This window comes from Berghia stephanieae, chromosome 4 (genome assembly GCF_034508935.2).
Source record: "Berghia stephanieae isolate SIO BIC M18660-M18661 chromosome 4, UCSD_Bste_1.3, whole genome shotgun sequence".
Lineage (NCBI taxonomy): Eukaryota > Metazoa > Mollusca > Gastropoda > Nudibranchia > Aeolidiidae > Berghia > Berghia stephanieae.
Window position 1 is genome coordinate 74,418,809 of NC_088363.1, and position 19,277 is coordinate 74,438,085.

At 31.5% G+C, this 19,277-nt stretch overlaps 1 protein-coding gene across 6 annotated transcripts in view; it reads right to left on the bottom strand.

Annotated features, from left to right (window-relative positions):
- Positions 1–7,827: 7,827 nt before the first annotated feature.
- LOC144971237 (arf-GAP with coiled-coil, ANK repeat and PH domain-containing protein 2-like) overlaps positions 7,828–19,277 on the bottom strand; it is a 67,792-nt gene continuing 56,342 nt past the window's right edge. For 4 of the 6 annotated variants that reach the window (XM_078911750.1, XM_078911752.1, XM_078911751.1 and 1 more), the window contains 7 exons: positions 16,938–17,126; positions 13,365–13,657; positions 12,182–12,291; positions 11,137–11,197; positions 10,800–10,849; positions 9,604–9,665; positions 7,828–8,003 (listed from right to left, as the gene is read on the bottom strand). In XM_078911750.1, the coding sequence (XP_078767876.1) occupies positions 7,924–8,003; positions 9,604–9,665; positions 10,800–10,849; positions 11,137–11,197; positions 12,182–12,291; positions 13,365–13,657; positions 16,938–17,126 (845 nt within the window). In that variant the 3' untranslated portion in view covers positions 7,828–7,923. The remainder of the gene's footprint in view (positions 8,004–9,603; positions 9,666–10,799; positions 10,850–11,136; positions 11,198–12,181; positions 12,292–13,364; positions 13,658–16,937; positions 17,127–19,277) is intronic. The other 2 variants (XM_078911754.1, XM_078911753.1) reach the window with 1 other exon arrangement.

The following is a 19,277-nucleotide window of genomic DNA, read 5'->3' on the forward strand; positions in this document are numbered from 1 at the left end:
TATTAAGATATGTCAGCTGGCATCACAATAATTGAGTATATCGTGGAATAAATATTTTGCATGGAAAACAACAAAAAAGTAACAATGTTAAAACAAAACATTGGACCTATGGAAAACAAAAATAGTTGTCCAACGAAAAATTGGTGATCATATTAGTAAAAAATGAAAGTAAAAAGTAAGGACCAGGCACTTGAAGCATGAATATGTGTGTAGGACACAGAACATTGCATTTGTATTTTGCACATCTTTCCACAGATCACAAAAGTGATGTGGACACGAACTAAAATAGTTGATATTATCATAAATATCACTGGTCACATGCGTTACCAAGTCTATTTATTACACAATAGCAATAAATTCATCTTAGGGCACAGCTACTATACAGGTACTTCTGTACTTCTAGCAAACTGAAAGTGTCACAGTATAAGAATATGATGCAGACCTTCCTACTATTGCTTAAATCTCGTAACAAGACGAAATTTTGGCCACAATTTCAGAACTTCACAAGCATCTCTAAGTCATTAAAAATTAAAGTTCATGCAAGACTGCATAACTTTAAGGATTTTGAAGTGTTATTTAATCTTTGTGAGGGTAAATTGTTGATTTATAAAGTTAACTTTGGCGACAAAATATTTATCTCCTAAAAATTATGAATGTTTAGATTTTGAAGGAGTTAGGTTTGTGTGATGTAATCCTTTTTTCATAGCCCTAAAGCCCATAAACCAGAAGGTTTCTGACTGAGAATGCCACTCTACACGGGTCTATCGCAAAGTGCTTTCTGTAAGATTTAACAAACCCATTCACCCAATCATTGCAGAGTGGACAGAGTGGTCAGAAAATACCTTGACAGCGTCCAGGATCACTGGTCTCTCTTTTTCAATTGGGTATAAGGCAAATGGTCTACACAACTTTATATCTACATCAACACCCCCTTAAAGATTATTATGCTTCACAAAAGCACAAACCACTAAATATAAACAGTCAATGTTTCTTTTGTTTTTTTAATGGACGAACACACGTTGTCAAAAATAATGGTATTCTGCAATGAGTGTACAGCATTACAAATTTTGACAAATTAAAATGCCAAATTGTAATAAAGTGAAAAGCAAATTAAAAATTACAGCCAGATCATACAATAAATAAAACATGTTCAAAGTTACAGCAATATTCTAAATTGCAAAAATACATGAATGAAGGCCTTCCAGCTTTTTACAGTCCATGGCAAAGTATATCGTTGAATATGAAAGAAAAGTGATAAATGCTTTAGAAAGATGGTTCTACTTTTGAGAATAGACATTATTTGTTAAAACTGGACGAAATCCGTTAGCGTATTCAAAGCAACATACATGGTTGTGAAATACAATTATATCTTTTTGTTTTTCATAAGGTTCTACATTTTAAACACCTTTAGGTCATTTAAGAGCCAGTATAAAGGCCATGGTAAGATAATTATAAAAATAACCCAAAACAAAAGAACTATGTGTAGAGGGAGTTTAGAAATCCGAGAAAAAAAACAAAGAAAGACAAGGACACCAGTTCAAACATGGAATAGTAGTACATCCGTGATTAGTAGATGCTGGCTTCTAGTCTAAGACCCCACTAAAGTCTCACCCAGACACGAACAGAGGACTTCTTTCAGAAAGTGTGTTTGAAAATATTTACATAATAATAACAAACATCGAAAAGGCAATGCTATGATGTATTGAAAAATAAACAACAAGAGTAAAAAGATATCATTTGTAAAATAAATATGATCAGGGCATTAGTTTTAAATCTCAGTGCTTCTTTGGTGGATAACATGATTTGGTAGTCACTTCGTCACTAACCAAAGAAACAGAAGAAGAGTAAACCTTGACAACAAAGATACGAAACAAAATTGATTAAACCTCAAAAAAACCCCCAAAAAACACTGACCAAAATTGTTTTAACAGCTATTTTAAAAAATGAAGATTAAACTATTTAACTGAAAAACGTTCCAGATTCAAAGCCTCTTCGGGTAAACAGTTGTTTTAAGAACCAAATGTTATGTAATGGGTATTTTGTTACAATTTGAAGCTTCCATATTCATGTTCAATACTCATTGCAGTTCAACTCTCATCCTGGCAAATTAGAATTCACTTTGACTTGTGATGAGACCAAAGAGCGTAGACTGCAACAATAATTATGGCACTTGTATGCAGCTTGATGTTTGCAAAATGTAGGCAGAGAAGGATTTTAAAAAAATAGAGAAAACAACTATTTTAGAGTCAATTAAAACATAAATTTCCTCTCTCTCTCCCTCCCTCTCTCTATCTCTCGAACACACACACACACACAAACACATTTACAATTCCTAATATAAAAAGACAATGCGTGGTTTCACTTCAGCAAGCATAGCACAGCAGTAAATATAACATTAAGCTAACCAGAGCAAAGGGCTTTTTCATATCAACATGTTATCAGGATTGATTTTACCTGCTATATATCTGAGATAGTTATTTTGATTGAGACAGAACTTTTAAGAGATCTTGCAAAATAAAAGATAAAAATGGCAGCATACATCCTAACATTCATATTTTTAACACGTTAAAAGCTGTAAACTATTTCTATTTCATTCTTTCTTTAACAAACTCTGTGATTGTTAACATTAATTGTCAAGTTTAATATGAAAGGAAATTGAACAGATTTATTTGATTGCCCACTCAAGTGCATATAAGAGAATTGTAGTAACCAAAAAAACTTTAAAACTTCCTATATCAAAATCAGTGACTGAACTCAATTTGTTTCATTATATGACTGATTATCAAAACACAGAATTAAATATTTGTTGTCATGCAAGTGGTGCTACTTAAAGCTTGAAAGAGTAAAAAAAATAACCAATGGATTTGAATTTAAGCTCCAATTTAATTGCCGAAAAGGACATTATGGCCATTATGGACAGGAAATAGATGGGTTATTTTTTTCGTGTCTATGTTTTTACGGGTTTTATTGCGTTTATGATTCACTTAGACTTAGGTCATTTCATTTATTATTTATTTATTATTATTTCTAATAAAATTATCATTTCTAAGGTTTTACAGCTCTTCCGACACATTTTGGTCAATTCAGCACCCGTGTTAAAAAAATTCTAGATTTACATTCAAAACCACAGGAGAAAAAGTAAGACAAAGGGGAATGGTTCAAGCAGGGGACATGTGTATTCGTAGAGCAAGTTATCAATGTCCTTAGTTTGAAATCACCTAACAGTCTCATCCAGAAACAAGTACATGATCCCACCATGAGGAATCACTCAATTACAATGAATTAAATATCCAAAACAAAATACATAACAACAGAACAGACAGATGATTAAAAAGGGAAAAAAATATCATCTCCCAAAACAAAAACCTCATCTAAAAATTAGTTTCCCTCCCATACAAGTACTCCAGCCATGGCGGGAACAGATGAATTAATCTCATTCCAAGACACAGACAGAAATCAAGTTGGATAGGGAGAAAGAAGCTGCTGCAAGGGAACTCTCTGCCCACTATACTATGAGAGGACAAAAGACCCCATCCACATGGAATTCTTACAATGAATGTGAGATGATAGAAATTAATGTCAAGAAGAATCATCTTATTCAGTACCCAAACTTCATTTGTTCTAGTCTATTAAATTGGAGCTTAAATTAAACTTCATTATTTTTCAATCAATTGTTGTGAAAGCCTTCACAAATAAGACTTCTTTTAATCAAAGTGAACTTTTATTGAAAACGCTGGGATGTGAAAAAGATAAAATAAAATAAATAAAAATAGCACCTGTGATTGAGATGAGAAGATATAGCAGGAGTAATCAGCTTATTTCAAACTAACTTCATTGTTGTGAGATAATAAAATAAACCATACATGATATAATCAAAAGGAAAATAAAAATGAAACGTCCTGCTTTACTATTATATGGTGTGTTAAAACTGCTTATATGATAAAGTAAATTCTATAAAGTTGATAGTTATCATCATCACAGCTTATAAGGGTTTTGCATGCATTTGAAAACATTTTTTATGATATTAAAAAAAAAAAAAAAAAGAAAAAAAAGAAATTTTTAAAAAGTATATGGAAGTAATCAACATCCTGAGCAAGATAAGTGTTTATTTGCTTTTTTCTTTTCCTTTACATTTCAACTTTATCTGCAGTGTATCATTTCGATTAAAATCGTATTGTATCAAAATGTCTCATATGTCCAATAGTTAATATGCAAAGTAATTCATAAATAACTTACTGTTCTATAACTTTGAAAGTAAACACGTCCTTCATTTAACACATTTGTTAACAATTTTGCAAGTAATAATTTCATTAAGTATAATGCTTTAACCGTGAGGTAATAGTAATATAACTTGAATTAAGTTAATTTTAACATTTGCTAGATCAATCAGTACAGTTGTACGCGATTGTGATATGTATGTGTGTGTGTGTGTGCGTGTAAGTGTGTGTGTGTGTATGTGTGTATGTATGTATGTATGTATGTATGTATGTATGTATGTATGTATGTATGTATGTATGTATGTATGTATGTATGTATGTATGTATGTATTCGCCGGTCCCAAGACATGTACAATACTATTTTATTCACCTATTCTAATTTAAGCCTTCTCTTTTCCTTAAAAGATGTTTTCATTATAAAAAGAGAAATATAGCAAAATAGTATTCTATAACATTAACACAATGTTCTTTGCTCCTCTTTATCCCCCATTTTTTCAACATGTATTTCAAAATGATACTTATTAAATATGCTAATTTTATTTTCTTGTACATTACTATTTTCACACAATTAAAATAACATTGGTTTTATCCTTAAAATCCAAATATTATTGGAACTAAAAAGGAAAAAAATTATTAAACAACAAAATATGTGATATGTATGTGTGTGTGTGTGCGTGTAAGTGTGTGTATGTGTGTGTGTATGTATGTATGTATGTATGTATGTATGTATGTATGTATGTATGTATGTATGTATGTATGTATGTATGTATGTATGTATGTATGTATGTATGTATGTATGTATGTATGTATGTGATGAACAAAAGTGATGAACATCAACGAAAAACGATAATCGAAAAATTTAGAAACAATATGAACCTTTTAGATGTTTCCCCTCTGCCGTCTTCAGCCAAACTGTGTCTTTTGAGTTCAATGTGCTTTTCAATTCTAATGTTTTATTTTTGTAATCTCATGTTTACCGAAAAGGACCTTAATGAAATTGAAAATATAATTGTGAACAAAGTTAGAAATTGGTTACATTTAAATAATTCGAGTACAAGGTCATTCATGTTTTGTCCAAGATCAAAAGGTGGTCTCGGGTTACCAAACCCTAAAATAATTTATTATGCAAAACACCTATCCTTTGCCCTGTCCATCCTCAATTGTGACGATGACAGTGTGAAGATAACAGCCACAAACAGCCTGAACCTTCATCTAACGAAAAGAAAAATTCTACGCGCCTCATTAGACGAAAACGAAGAAAACACTTTTGCCGGTTTTTGTCACAACGGCAAACGCCTTCAAAATAACACAAAAGTTAATTGGCCAAAGTCATTTTGGGTGGATCTTTTTGAAAAGTGTATCCGCCAAAATGTTTCCTTAATAAAAGATGAAGATTATGTGATGTCTGTACAGGCTGATAGTGACGTCAGTTGTTCTTTTAAGTCCCCAAAATGTTTTCAAAACTTCCTTAAAAGTGTGAGACTGAATGAGATAGCTACCCATTTCCATGAACTGGCGTCCCAAGGAAGAATTGTTAGAGAAGCCACTGGGTAAACCACGCTCTCTCCTCCAGTTTCATATTCAATCATAAATTCCCTGACGAAATTAGAACGTTTGCTATAAAATGCCGCTTGCAGCTTCTCGAGTGCGACAGTCTACTTCATACATATTACCCATTGTCGTACTCCAAAGGCTGCAAGATCTGTAATCATCCGTCAGATACGGTATCTCACGTTGTAAACGGATGTACAAAATTCAAATTAATATATCAAAAACGACACAATAGAATTGTTGACATTATTTTTGACAAAATACCTAAAAACGACACTACTCAAATTTTCAAAGACACATTCACCAGACCAAGTTTTTTCGACAGTGACAAATCCTCATTTAATACTAACAGCAATCGACCGGACATTTTAAAAATCAACAAAGAAATGAAAACAGCCCAAATTGTTGAAATTTCAGTCCCATTTGATGCTCATATTAACAAGTCATTCCAAACTAAATTTGAAAAGTACTTTCCTTTATGCATGGAAATAAATGCTCTTGGATATAAATCCGATGTTATCGTTCTTTCTGTAGGTAGCCTCGCTATGTCCATGGTAGATTTGTGAATGGCTTAAAGATTCTGGGCATTAAAAGCAAAGAAGCAAAAGTCCTTTCAAAATATATAAGCAACAGTGCCATCATTGGCTCTTACAAAGTTTGGAGACAAAGATGTAAAATTCATCATAATTAGTAGCACTACATATTTAATAATATAGATATTTGTCTATTTATATATCCCTCTATCTATACGTATCCATCTATTTGTCAAATATTTCAAATATATCAATTTGTATATGATTGTAATAATCGATTTAATTTTTCATTACTGTTTATTATTATTATTATTATTATTATTATTATTATTATTATTATTATTATTATTATTATTATTATCATCATTATCATCATCATCATCATCATCATCATTATTATTATTATTATTATTATTATTATTATTATTATTATTATTATTATTATTATTATTATTATTATTATTGTTGTTGTCATTATTATCATCATCGTAATTATTAGTACTGTTGTTATCATCACCACAATTATCAACATTATTATTAATATTATAGTGATAGGGATTATTATTATTATTATTATTATTATTATTATTATTATTATTATTATTATTATTATTATTATTATTATTATTATTATTATTATTATTATTATTATTATTATTGTTTTTATTATTATTGTTGTTGTTATTATTATTAATATCATTGCTACCGTTGTTACTCTCATCGTCGTCGTCTCCATCATCGCCATAGCCACCACTGTTATTGTCATCATCGTCTTCATCATCATCATCATCGTCATCATCATCGTCTTCATCATCATCATCATCATCATCATCATCTTCATCGTCATCATCGTCATCATCGTCATCATTATCATCGTCATCAACACTAATATCATTATTACCTCTGGGACATTCTGTGGCAGAGTCTGAAACTTCACTGTTCAAATTAATACTCCAGCTCTATACATTGTACATTATTTTAGGAAATGGTATTATGTCAATGAATATGTTACCCTTGTTACATTATCATGTATATTTCCTGAAATAAACAATTTTGATATGTATGTATGTATGTATGTATGTATGTATGTATGTATGTATGTATGTATGTATTCGCCGGTCCCAAGACATATACAATACTATTTTATTCACTTATTCTAATTTAAGCCTTCTCTTTTCCTTAAAAGATGTTTTCATTATAAAAAGAGAAATATAGCAAAATAGTATTCTATAACATTAACACAATGTTCTTTGCTCCTCTTTATCCCCCCGTTTTTTCAACATGTATTTCAAAATGATACTTATTAAATATGCTAATTTTATTTTCTTGTACATTACTATTTTCACACAATTAAAAAAACATTGGTTTTATCCTTAAAATCCAAATATTATTGGAACTAAAAAGGAAAAAAATTATTAAACAACAAAAAATGTGATCACAGAAAAAGTCACGAAATGACAAATGGTTTTGTATTCTCGTCTTTTGGTTATTATTTTTTTAAATTTACATTTATCTTTATTCATTCATTTATTTTTGGTGTGCTTGTTTTTTTTTTGTTTTTGTATTATCTTTACAATAAATAAATCAGCGGTGGAATGAATTGACTGTAATCTTGCTTGCCACTATTTTCGTTTCAGCTTCTCTGGGTTGTTGGAGGCCATGTTTGTGAAATCTCGGAATACATCTTGAAATGTTTCATCCCCTAGTCATGGTAAGAAGAAAGATTTATTATTATTTATTGACCCAACAAATACAAAGATAAAAAATATCAAATATATTTTCATCCTTATAAAAAAAATTGAAAGCACTTATAAAATCTGACATTAAGTCATTTAAATACAGTTTTATGCCAAGTACAGTTTGTAGTTTGTCCTATTCTAGGACCGGGAAGGACTGGAACTAATACCATAAAAAGATAATTGACAACACGTTTAAGCACATATTTCTACGTATTCAATAAGTTTTGAGGTAATTAATTATTTTTTCTCTCAGAATGTCAATCGAAAATGTGGATCAGAATATAAATAACAATATTAAAAGGGAATAGAAGCTTCCATTTAATAAACAAAGACAAGATGGACGTTTTGGGTTTCCCCCAAGTCAAAAAAACACAATGAATAAGACACTAAAGACAATGGCAGAGGATGGCATTGTCATTGTTCATCATCTCTAATTCATATATAGTGTCCCCCTCATCGTATTTTGTTGACAAATAAGAAACTTGAAACATCCACATCATCTGTCCTAGTTATTTAAATTCTACTATTAGCTTATACTCCCTTTTATTGATGACGATTATTTCTTTGAACTTCAAGCAGTAACATTTGTATTTTTTTGGAATATGTATGTTTCTTATTCTTTCTCTATAGCTGCTGTGCTGGAAAAAAATAGCACCACTTTTAATTCATGCTCCAGATATAGGTCTCGATACTTTGTAACCTGGAAGCACCACATCCATGTCTCATCCTACACATTATGTCGCCTTGAGCAAGTCACCTTGCTATAAATCATGGGGTGCTTTATTTACAACAAATGATAGTGGTTCTTATCCCTCAAATATAAATTGTCATATAGGAATGATCAAGTGTATGAAATAGAAAAATAATAAATAATAGAGAAAAAAGAAAAGAAATTGTATTAAAATAAAATTGGAAATGGATAAAAGAAATAACTTTTATCTTTTATAAAAATAACAAGCCCAGTTGTTCATTCCATGAAACAGTGTCTGTTCAATGAACGTGATGATAATTCAATCATCTAAAAATTTATGATTCAAGTGTTAAATTAAATATTAGCTCAATTCATATTGTCTATATAGACAATACATTTTTTGGCTTTGTAAGAGAACTCCACAGAGCTTTTTATTTGGGCACGGGGAGATATTTTCTGCATTTAATATCTTATAATATATTTAGCTCACTTATCGTAGAATTCTTGCCCAATTTTAAGAGCGGAAAATGGTTGATATAAATTTTAAGAAATTGATGGTATTCAAAGAAATGAGAGGAACTTCTTACTGGTATCGATTCATTGCAAGTACTCCCACCTCATTGTCATGCAGGCTAACCAGAAGGTTGACACACAACACGTGCTAAAGATGATGGCATCTGTTTTTGATGGTATTTACCGAAACAAATGTTATTTTTCAATAAATCCATCACGCTGTCTAATCATTCTCAGAATCACACAAACCGTCTTCATGTCAATTGTAAACACCATGAAAAAACCATTGGTCCAGTGGTTTTGGAACCTTACTATAACAAAAAAATCCAATTTGCCAAATATATAATAAGATGACTGACCTGGATTATATGAGTAACCATCAGCCTCTTTCATTTCATCATTGAGGTTGGCCAGGCGTAATCTGAACAATAAAGCATTTAAATTATTCTTTAATATGGACGACCATCTTTAATAACTGGCTTTTGTCGCTTTTTAAAAAACATTCTATCATTAGGTATATAAAATGATGCAGAGCAATAATGTGCAACAGAAAAACAGGTTTTTTCTTTGACATAAAAAGTTATAAACACAAAGTCTGTTTCTAATGTAAATGCATCAATAATTTTATCCATCAAGTATAAATCAGTGGTACATAAACCTATCACAAATGCTTTGAAATAATGGAAGTTTTTTTTTCCAAAACTACTTACGGCATTATCCCACTCCCCTCCCTCCCCCCCCCCCCCACTTTTTAAGATTTCCATTGCCAACTGGTGTGATAGATAAAATTGATGTGAATACGATATGCGATGATATCACAGTGTGCCCTTTGCATCTTATGGACTTCAACTTGAACTTAAATTGAAACTTTAAATTTATTTAAAGTATCAATTGACAAAATAGTTTGCTTTAATTGATATAAAATTAAAGATTTAATTACAATAAAATGGTAGGCCCAAAGAAATATTCTAGGGGCAATAATCCTCAATATCTCAATACATAATTTCTTGATAACATGTTTTGGATGACCAATAATTTATTTCCAATAAGTTTTAAACATACAGGTTTTTAATGAAGTGATTACAGCGCCTCAGAATTTTTTTTTAAAGACCATGCTATGTGCGGCTAGTGGTCTAGTGGTATGACACTCGCTTTCGGATCGGAAGGTCCTGGGTTCGAGCCTCGCTCGACGCATAGTTGAGTCCTTGGAAAAGACTCTTTACTCACATTCTCTCACCGTACTAAGGTGTAAAATGAGTACCTGGCCGTTAACAGCGTTGTCTTTGTCCGAAAAATTGTAATATCGCCTAACAGGCGTCATGTCTCGTCCTACATGTTAAATGTTGCTGTTGACCAGGGACCCCTTGTAAAGCGCTTTGAGCACGTTAAGTGGATATTGCCCTATATAAAAGCTCAATCTTTTTTTTTAAATTTTTTTTTTAGAAATGTTACCACAAATATTAGACTGATCATCAAAGTAGCAAAATTCACAATTTATTGTACAATACAAGGCAGAGAAAATCACAATCCAATTCAAAATAAAGTAAATACTTACAGGGTGACAATGTCAGCATGGGCATTGTCGATGGCAATAGTGAGAGGGGTCTGGTGATATAATGAAAAAAAAAAAAAAATTTAGCAGATTGTCTTTGAATAGTTCTATCATACAAATCTAATTACTAACATTGGCAATGACATTAATGTTGATTATGATAACAAAGATGACAATGATGATGATGATAATAAAGTTTACAATAAAAAAAAAAGTAATATTAAATCCATTATTTCAACATGACAAAATTAATCAGAGAAATATTATTAACCAATTTCGTCTATTCGACATATCTTAATTAATACTTTTTCAAATTCTGATCTCTTTGCACAAACTTTACCTTTCCTTGGTTATCTTTGGCATTTTGATCAGCTTTCCTTTTCAGAAACTGACACACTTGCCTGCAAGACACAAACAACAATGTCAAGGAATCATCAATTGCATTTCAAGCCAATAAACATATAATTCAGAATAAAAGTTTCTTTCAATAAAGTAATTGTTGTTCAATAATATTCTTATATTGTTCAGAAAAAAAGATTAAATCTCTTGGCAATCACAATTCATGCATCGTTAACAGTATTCTAAAAATAGAATTGAAATTATGGTGATAAGACTTCCTCAGGATCTCTGAATCAGTACTATATTTAGTTATGAGTGAAATATTTAGATAATCCCGACGCAGATTGTGAATGAAAAGAAGAAACCAAAGAGTAGTGGTGGTTTTGAAATTTGAAAGATGTAAATAAATCTATCTTAAGAATAAGACAATCTTCTATTGATAGACTTCATCATGTCCATGTGCAATATAAAGTTCTACAGTCTGCATAATATAAATTCTCTGTAAATCAAAGCAGCAAGGCCCTTGCCTTTGGGTTGACAGGTTGGATTCCAATCACACAAATGACACTTGGATTATTGGACTTTTAAAAAAAATATGAAATTTATCATTGCACAATATATATATACAAGATGTGCTCATATCCCTTGACAATTGGTCCCAAGCCAACAGCAACACTTGCTATGTAAGATAAGGCATGTATTATGGCGAGAAAATGTGAGTAAAATGCCTGTTCTGAAGACTAAACTTTACTCTGCACAAAGTGGCAGTTGAATATATATGTGACATATGGGTCACATATCTATTGTCGTAATTCCCAAACCACAAAGCTACCCAAGGCTCTGGTCCACATACTGACATGTTGACTGACTTTCCATTAAAAAAATTAGCATCTCCTTTAAAACCCTTGGATGTTTAAACCGCTATTTGGCCTGCATACTCCTATTGCATAGACTTTAAAACAAATATGCTGCCTTTTAAATGACTTAATTTCGGTAGAAAAAGGTGTTGGAATCAAACTTTAATTCCTTTGAAATATCCCCCTTACCCAGTGTGACCATAGATAGTGGCATGGTGGAGAGGCGTTCTTCCATACTTGTCCTTCCGGTCCAACTTGCTGTTGTTTAACATCAAAAACTCACAGGCAGCCAGAGACCCCTGATATATGTTGAGTCAGAGAAAAAAAAAGAAGAGAAAATTATAAGCACATTCCAGTAATATATTATTATATAACATTGGCATTCATGTTTTCACCTAATAGAGCCAACGCCGTTCAGTGTTTTTTATCTTGAAACAAAGTCAAGCAGTATTAAGCATGGTCAGTGACCAGGAGAGTGACAATTATTACAAAATTCTGAATCATTGAATCCTTGAGTAAAGCATCTTACAATCATTTCCTCACTCAACTCAGGTGTGAATGAGAACTAGTTGTGGGTTGGGAAGAATATCAAAAGGACACCGAGATTTGTAACTGGTAAGGAAATTAAATATTGAATGGCTGTTTGGGGAATAAATGAAGATTAATGAAGTACAAAAATTATGCTGAATCCATGAAAATATACTGTTTAACGGTTTGTATGAGAGTTGAATAGTTGAATAAATATGTCTTATAAAAGGGTCTGTGAAAGATGATATATTTGACTATATAACTATAAATAATGTTAACAGACATACCTCTACACTCTTTCATTAACAATGATAACATTTATAAGATCACAACATTCATCATTTGCATTCAAAATGTATTGTATCGTTTATATTATATAACACTTATTCATTTATTTTTTAGTTTCACTGTTGTAAATACAATTTCCTAATAATATTTCATTTTTTTTTTTTTTAAGTCAAAGACAAGAAACAGAAAATAAAAATAAGTTTCGTAAAATCTGGAAAAGACAGGTTGAAAATAATTGAGAATGTTTGGAGGAGGGAAGGATAATTGAGGATGTTTGGAGGAGGGAAGGATAATTGAGGATGTTTGGAGGAGGGAAGGATAATTGAGAATGTTTGGAGGAGGGAAGGAATAGAAAATCCTGTTGAGCAAGAGGTTATCATTTCATGATAATTTTGAATGAAAGAAAGTTTAACTTAACAGGTACAGTACAGAAAATAAGTCTCAACTATAATATATAATATTCATTGTGTGATACCCCCATCTCTATGCAAGTTTTTAAAAAAAACCAGATAAATAAAGAGACATAAAAAGCAAACAAAGAAACAAATCAATTTACCGTCTGGACAGCTTTCATGATGGCTGTCTTGCCCTCTTCCTCCAAGTTGACCCAGTTTGGATCTGCTCGATTAGACAAGGCCTCCACCATGACTGGTAAATTCCTGGCCCCACTGGCTTTGTACAGGAGAAGGTTTGGGTCCAGTTTGCTCATGTCTTCCCATGACGTGGTGTATTCGTCTCCCTCCTCTGATGCTGCCTCGTGTTTCCTCGACTTTGGCATTTGACCTTCAGGACTGGAACTGTCATCTTCAAAATCTGCACAGGAGTCATCAGAACTTCCCAGATCAAAGCCTTTTTTTTTTAAATTAAAAGACAAGAATGAAAAATTTGACACATGATAACCATTCCCATGTCAATTAACAGCAATTATAAACATAATAATATTTCTATAGGGCCTAGGCATCCACTTTTAGTTACTATGCAGAGCTTTACAATAAACTTATGAACACACACACACACACATACACATATGCAAAAAACGAGCGTGCGCGCACACACACACACACACACACACACACACACACACACACACACACACAAATATACTCAAGTACAAAAGGTTATCAAAATCAAAACACATTATTCACAAAATACTAAAGTAAACCAATTCAGTTTAAGATGTTAATAATTGGTTTATTTTTCATGCTGGTAATATAAATCATTGACACGAATCTTTATAATTTCTTAATAATAAATCTGGATTTAATATATACTAGAATTTTGTGACAAATAATCTTGAATCTAATCCACAATCTTTAGTAACTCTACAACATCCAGATTTTGTTAGCTGTCATTCATGCAACAATAGTGCTATGGGAAACAATGTCATCCATTGTTGATAACATGATATTAATGGCATCACTGATTGTAAAAGTTATCTTGTCATGGTGGTGTTTATGCAAATCACAATAATTTATGCTGCCCAGCACCAAGATAATAGAATAATTAATTTAATGAATGTATCAAACAATCCAGAAACTGAAAGACTAATTATTTTATTTTAGAATAGAATGGCGGGCATTTGCCATTATTTGAGAGGCCAGCTTTTGGACCACTATAGAGCTTCAATCACACAATAGCATAACATAATACCTAGGTAACCGACATTCAGATAGACACACATATACACAAACACACACAAATATATATATTCACCGTTCTATTGAGAGTATGCGGTTAGACTAAGGGAGTTAATTTTTTGACATTTTACACGGTTTAGTCCCTTGATTGAAGCATAGATTTCTTCAAAATGGCGACCAATCCTTTTACCACAATGGACACTGTATCGAAAAAAAAGCTTGAATGCGTGAAAGACATTGATCCATACGACATAAAATCGGAAAACTGGACAAAGACTTATCAAGACTTATCCTCCAATCACGTACCATCACATCTCTATCTATCTATCTATCTATCTATCTATCTATCTATCTATCATCTATCTATCTATCTACTATCTATCTATCTATCATCTATCCATCTATCATCCATCTATCCATCTCATCCATCCATCCATCCATCCATCCATCCATCCATCCATCCATCCATCCATCCATCCATCCATCCATCTATCTATCTATCTATCTATCTATCTATCTAACTATTATTATTATTATTATTATTATTATTATTATTATTACTATTAAATTATTATTATTACTATTAAATTATTATATTATTATTATATTATTATTATATTATTATTATTATTATTATTATTATTATTATTATTATTATTATATTATTGTTATTATTATTATTATCATTATCATTATTATTATTATTATTATTATTATTATTATTATTATTATTATTATTATTATATTATTATTATTATTATATATGATTGATGATGATTGATGATGATGATATGATGATGATGATGATGATGATATGATGATGATGATGATGATGCTGATGATGTGATGATGATGATGATGATGAATGATGATGATGATGATTGATGATGATGATGATGATGATGATTTATGATGATGATGATTGATGATGATGATATGATATGATATATATTATATTATATATATATTATTATTATTATTTTATATATTATTATTATTATATATTATTATTATTATTATTATTATTATTATTATTATTATTATTATTTATTAATTATTATTATTATTATTATTATTATTATTTATATTATTATTTTATATTATTAATATTATTATTATTATTATTTTATTATTATTATTATTATTATTATTATTTTATTATTATTATTATTATTATTATTAATTTTTATTATTATCATTATTAATATATTATTATTATATTATTATTATTATTATTATTATTATTATTATTATTATTATTATTATTATTATTATTATTATTATTATTATATTATTATTATTATTATTATTATTATATTATTATTATTAAATTAATTATTATTTAATTTATTATATTATTATATATTATTATTATATTATTTGTGACCCTCCGCCCCGAACGGGGGAGAGAGAGAGAGAGAGAGAGAGAGAGAGAGAGAGAGAGAGAGAGAGAGAGAGAGAGAGAGAGAGAGAGAGAGAGAGAGAGAGAGAGAGAGAGAGAGAGAGAGAGAGAGAGAGAGAGAGAGCGATACTGGTAGATAAAGAAAGGGGGGAAAGGAGAGAGGGGTGGAGCAAAGAATAGGTAGGGATAGTATAAGAAAGCCCTTCGTTTCAAAAGAAGTCAAAGTCAATCAATGGGAAACATATTGACCAATGAGATCGCAATTTAAAAAATGGGACTGGTCAAATCATTTGTTGTATTGTTTCCATTTTGAGTCAGATGACAGCTTGAAGAGGAGGGGGTGGTGCTTAATTTGTAATGACTTACATGAAATCATATAATTGAATCTTCTTGTTTGAGCTGCAACCTCGAGTTATTTAGGACCTGTCACTCGTTATCACAACCCCTTGTGGTCAATTGTCATCTATTAAACTCTCCTCCCCTTTTTCTTTGGGTTCACTCACGTTGTTTATTGTCTTAAAAGACCCCGCCCTCCCTCCCATTCCCAATGAATACACGATAAAACGAACCCCCCCCCTCTCTCTCTCTCTCTCTCTCTCTCTCCTCTTCTCCTCTCTCTCTTCTTCTCTCTTCTCTCTCTCTCTCTCTCTCCTCTCTCTCTCTCTCTCTCCCTCTCTCTTCCTCCTTTTTATTTATTTATTTATTAAAAAATATATCTCTCTCCATCCATCTCCCTCGCTCTCTGTTTGTTACTGACTTTCTCTCTTCTCTCTCTCTCTCTCTCTCTCTCTCTCTCTCTCTCTCTCTCTGTCTCTCTCTCTCTCTCCTCTCTTCTCTCTCTCTCTTCTCTGTCTGTTTCTCTCTCTCTCTCTCTCTCTCTCTCTCTCTCTCTCTCTCTCTCTCTCTCTCTCTCTCATGTAAGAAACTACGTGATAGAAAGTTACAGTGCTCTTAGTGCAAGGGAAGTAACCGTGGATGGTAAATGCGTGACGTCATCGGCATACTCTCAATTTACACAGAGACACACACTCATACATAGACAAGCTACACATACTCATACATAGACAAGCTCACACTCTCAAACACTTACTCCTTTCAAGCCCTTCAATGACTGACGACACACTATCCTCGCCAAATACCAAATCATCTGGGTTCTTACTAAAACCTCTATGTGCTGTGGCTTCATCGACTTTATCCTTGTCGTCGCTAGAAGCCACTGGGCTTTCACTGTCAGATCTAGACTCTTGGCTAGAGCTGGCCTTAGACACTGATAAGACAGCTGATGTTGACAAATCCGTTGACCAAAACAAGACCACAACAAGGATAGCAGGAACACACATCCATCCATGACGATGACGATGCGTTGTTCCAGCAATAAAATAATGCAGGCAAAATAAAAAGAAAAAGGGGAGTTGGGGGGAATAAGTTAGTAAGCACGTGACAACATTGAAAAGTTGAGTCATGATCTATATACATGATGGCAAAATAAAACATTTTGTTCACAACAACCAGCTGGGTTTCGAATGGATATGATTAATTCTGTGCAAGAGTAAAATGGCAAACAAATTTAAAGCATTTTTTTTCTCCAATTAGAGAAACTGCCAAAAAAAAAGATTTCTGCTACACAACATGAATTAAAAATTTTGGTCAAAAAACTCATCCTTCAAATTTTGATCAACCAAAATGACCCTCATCTTGCCAAAAACTCTCAAAACTGGGACTTTGAAGAAGATCCAGGTTTGAGAGCTTTTGGCAAGATGAGAGTCATGTTAATCGACCAATATTTGAAGGACGAGTTTTCTGGCCAAATTTCAAATACATGTTTTTTCCAGAGAACAGTAGATTTAAGATTATGTTTTAAGTCTTTAGAATAGTGCGCTTTAGAATTCAATATTTCAGAATCATTGTCTGTAGATAATTTCATTTTGTCATCACATTTGTAGATAAGGAAAATTATATGCCATACCTATATGATGTGAATGAAATAAATGACCAATGTTCCAGATATGTCAATTTTCATGCAAATAAACACATAAATAAACATAACGCTAAATCAATAAAAAAAATAGACATCTAAATGAATAAATAAGACACCCAATAATTAAACAATAACAGCAAGATACTAAGGTCCAGCTAAACCCATCTCAAATCTTTGTTTTTTGGTCTGAACTTTTTACACTCTAAGGGGTTAGACCATAACTAGGTCATGAATCCTAGGTACCCTTCTACATTTTTTTAAAGCGCTGTAAAAGGGCTCAAACCAGGGTACCCCAGATCAGAAGTTTTTATTCTGGCATTTCAATGAGTGCTTTTTCATGACATCACTGTTCCTAGTGTTGTTGGTCAAGCTCATTTTCATTCTTACTTATCCTATGAGTTTCTCTCTGTAGTTTCATTAAGGTTTCAAATTGCCTCTACTAATTGCCTGTCATGGATAGTGAGTCGGAGTCATAATTAATACAGTGATTTCTAACAAGCCCGTTCAATGACTTCATCTGCAAAGACATTTACTTTATAGTCAAATTAATAAGAACCCCCCCCCCCCCCCCCCCCCCCCCCCTCCCCCCCCCCCCCCCTAAAAAAAAAAAATAAAATAAAAAAAATACTCTGATTTTTCTACAACTCATAAAACTATTCTAATTCTGAAAAGAAAAAGAATATTTAAAAAATATACTTAATAAATAAATATCAAAAAAAAATCCAAGAACAAACAACAAACAATGGGGAAAAAAAACAACAAAAAAACTAAACAAAAAAAATCTGGACTAACACAACACCTTGAGAAGAAAAAAATTAACTTCAGGAACAACATTGCATTTTAAAGTTAGAGGGGTGATGGATACTATTAATCATTTGGGAAATAAAACAGGGTTGATGCACGTACACAGTTTGAAACACAGGTTAAAGAAAATAGAAAAGACAGGAAAAAGTTTGCAGTATAGCTTTCCGTTCCAATTTTTAAAAAAAGTATTTTGGTAATAGTTATGAAATCATAAGATATATACCTATGTTATTTTTTTTCATCTTTTCTATATTTGAGATTAAGAATGTTTTGTTTCTAAGTCACTTAGATATTTTGACAGTATAGCATATTGAAACATGCCTTTCAAATGTGCTATTGCAGCCTTTTAATCATATTTCTTTACCACAGCTTGGTGATACAGGTTGAAGTAATAGCCAAAATAGAATTATTTACGATCTGTCTTATATGATCTTACAACATTCTATTTGACAAACTGGTTTGCCATAGCCCTGTTATATTAATTGTCCATGTTTTGTGCGAAAAGATTTTTCATGATCATCAATTCCAATCATTGCACTATGCAGATACACTTGAAATTTTGGTTGAATGCTTGGTTGAAGATGTTAGAAATTGTTATGAAACTCTTTTTCTTTGAAATGTATCAAATTAATTGTTCTTCCTTTTTTG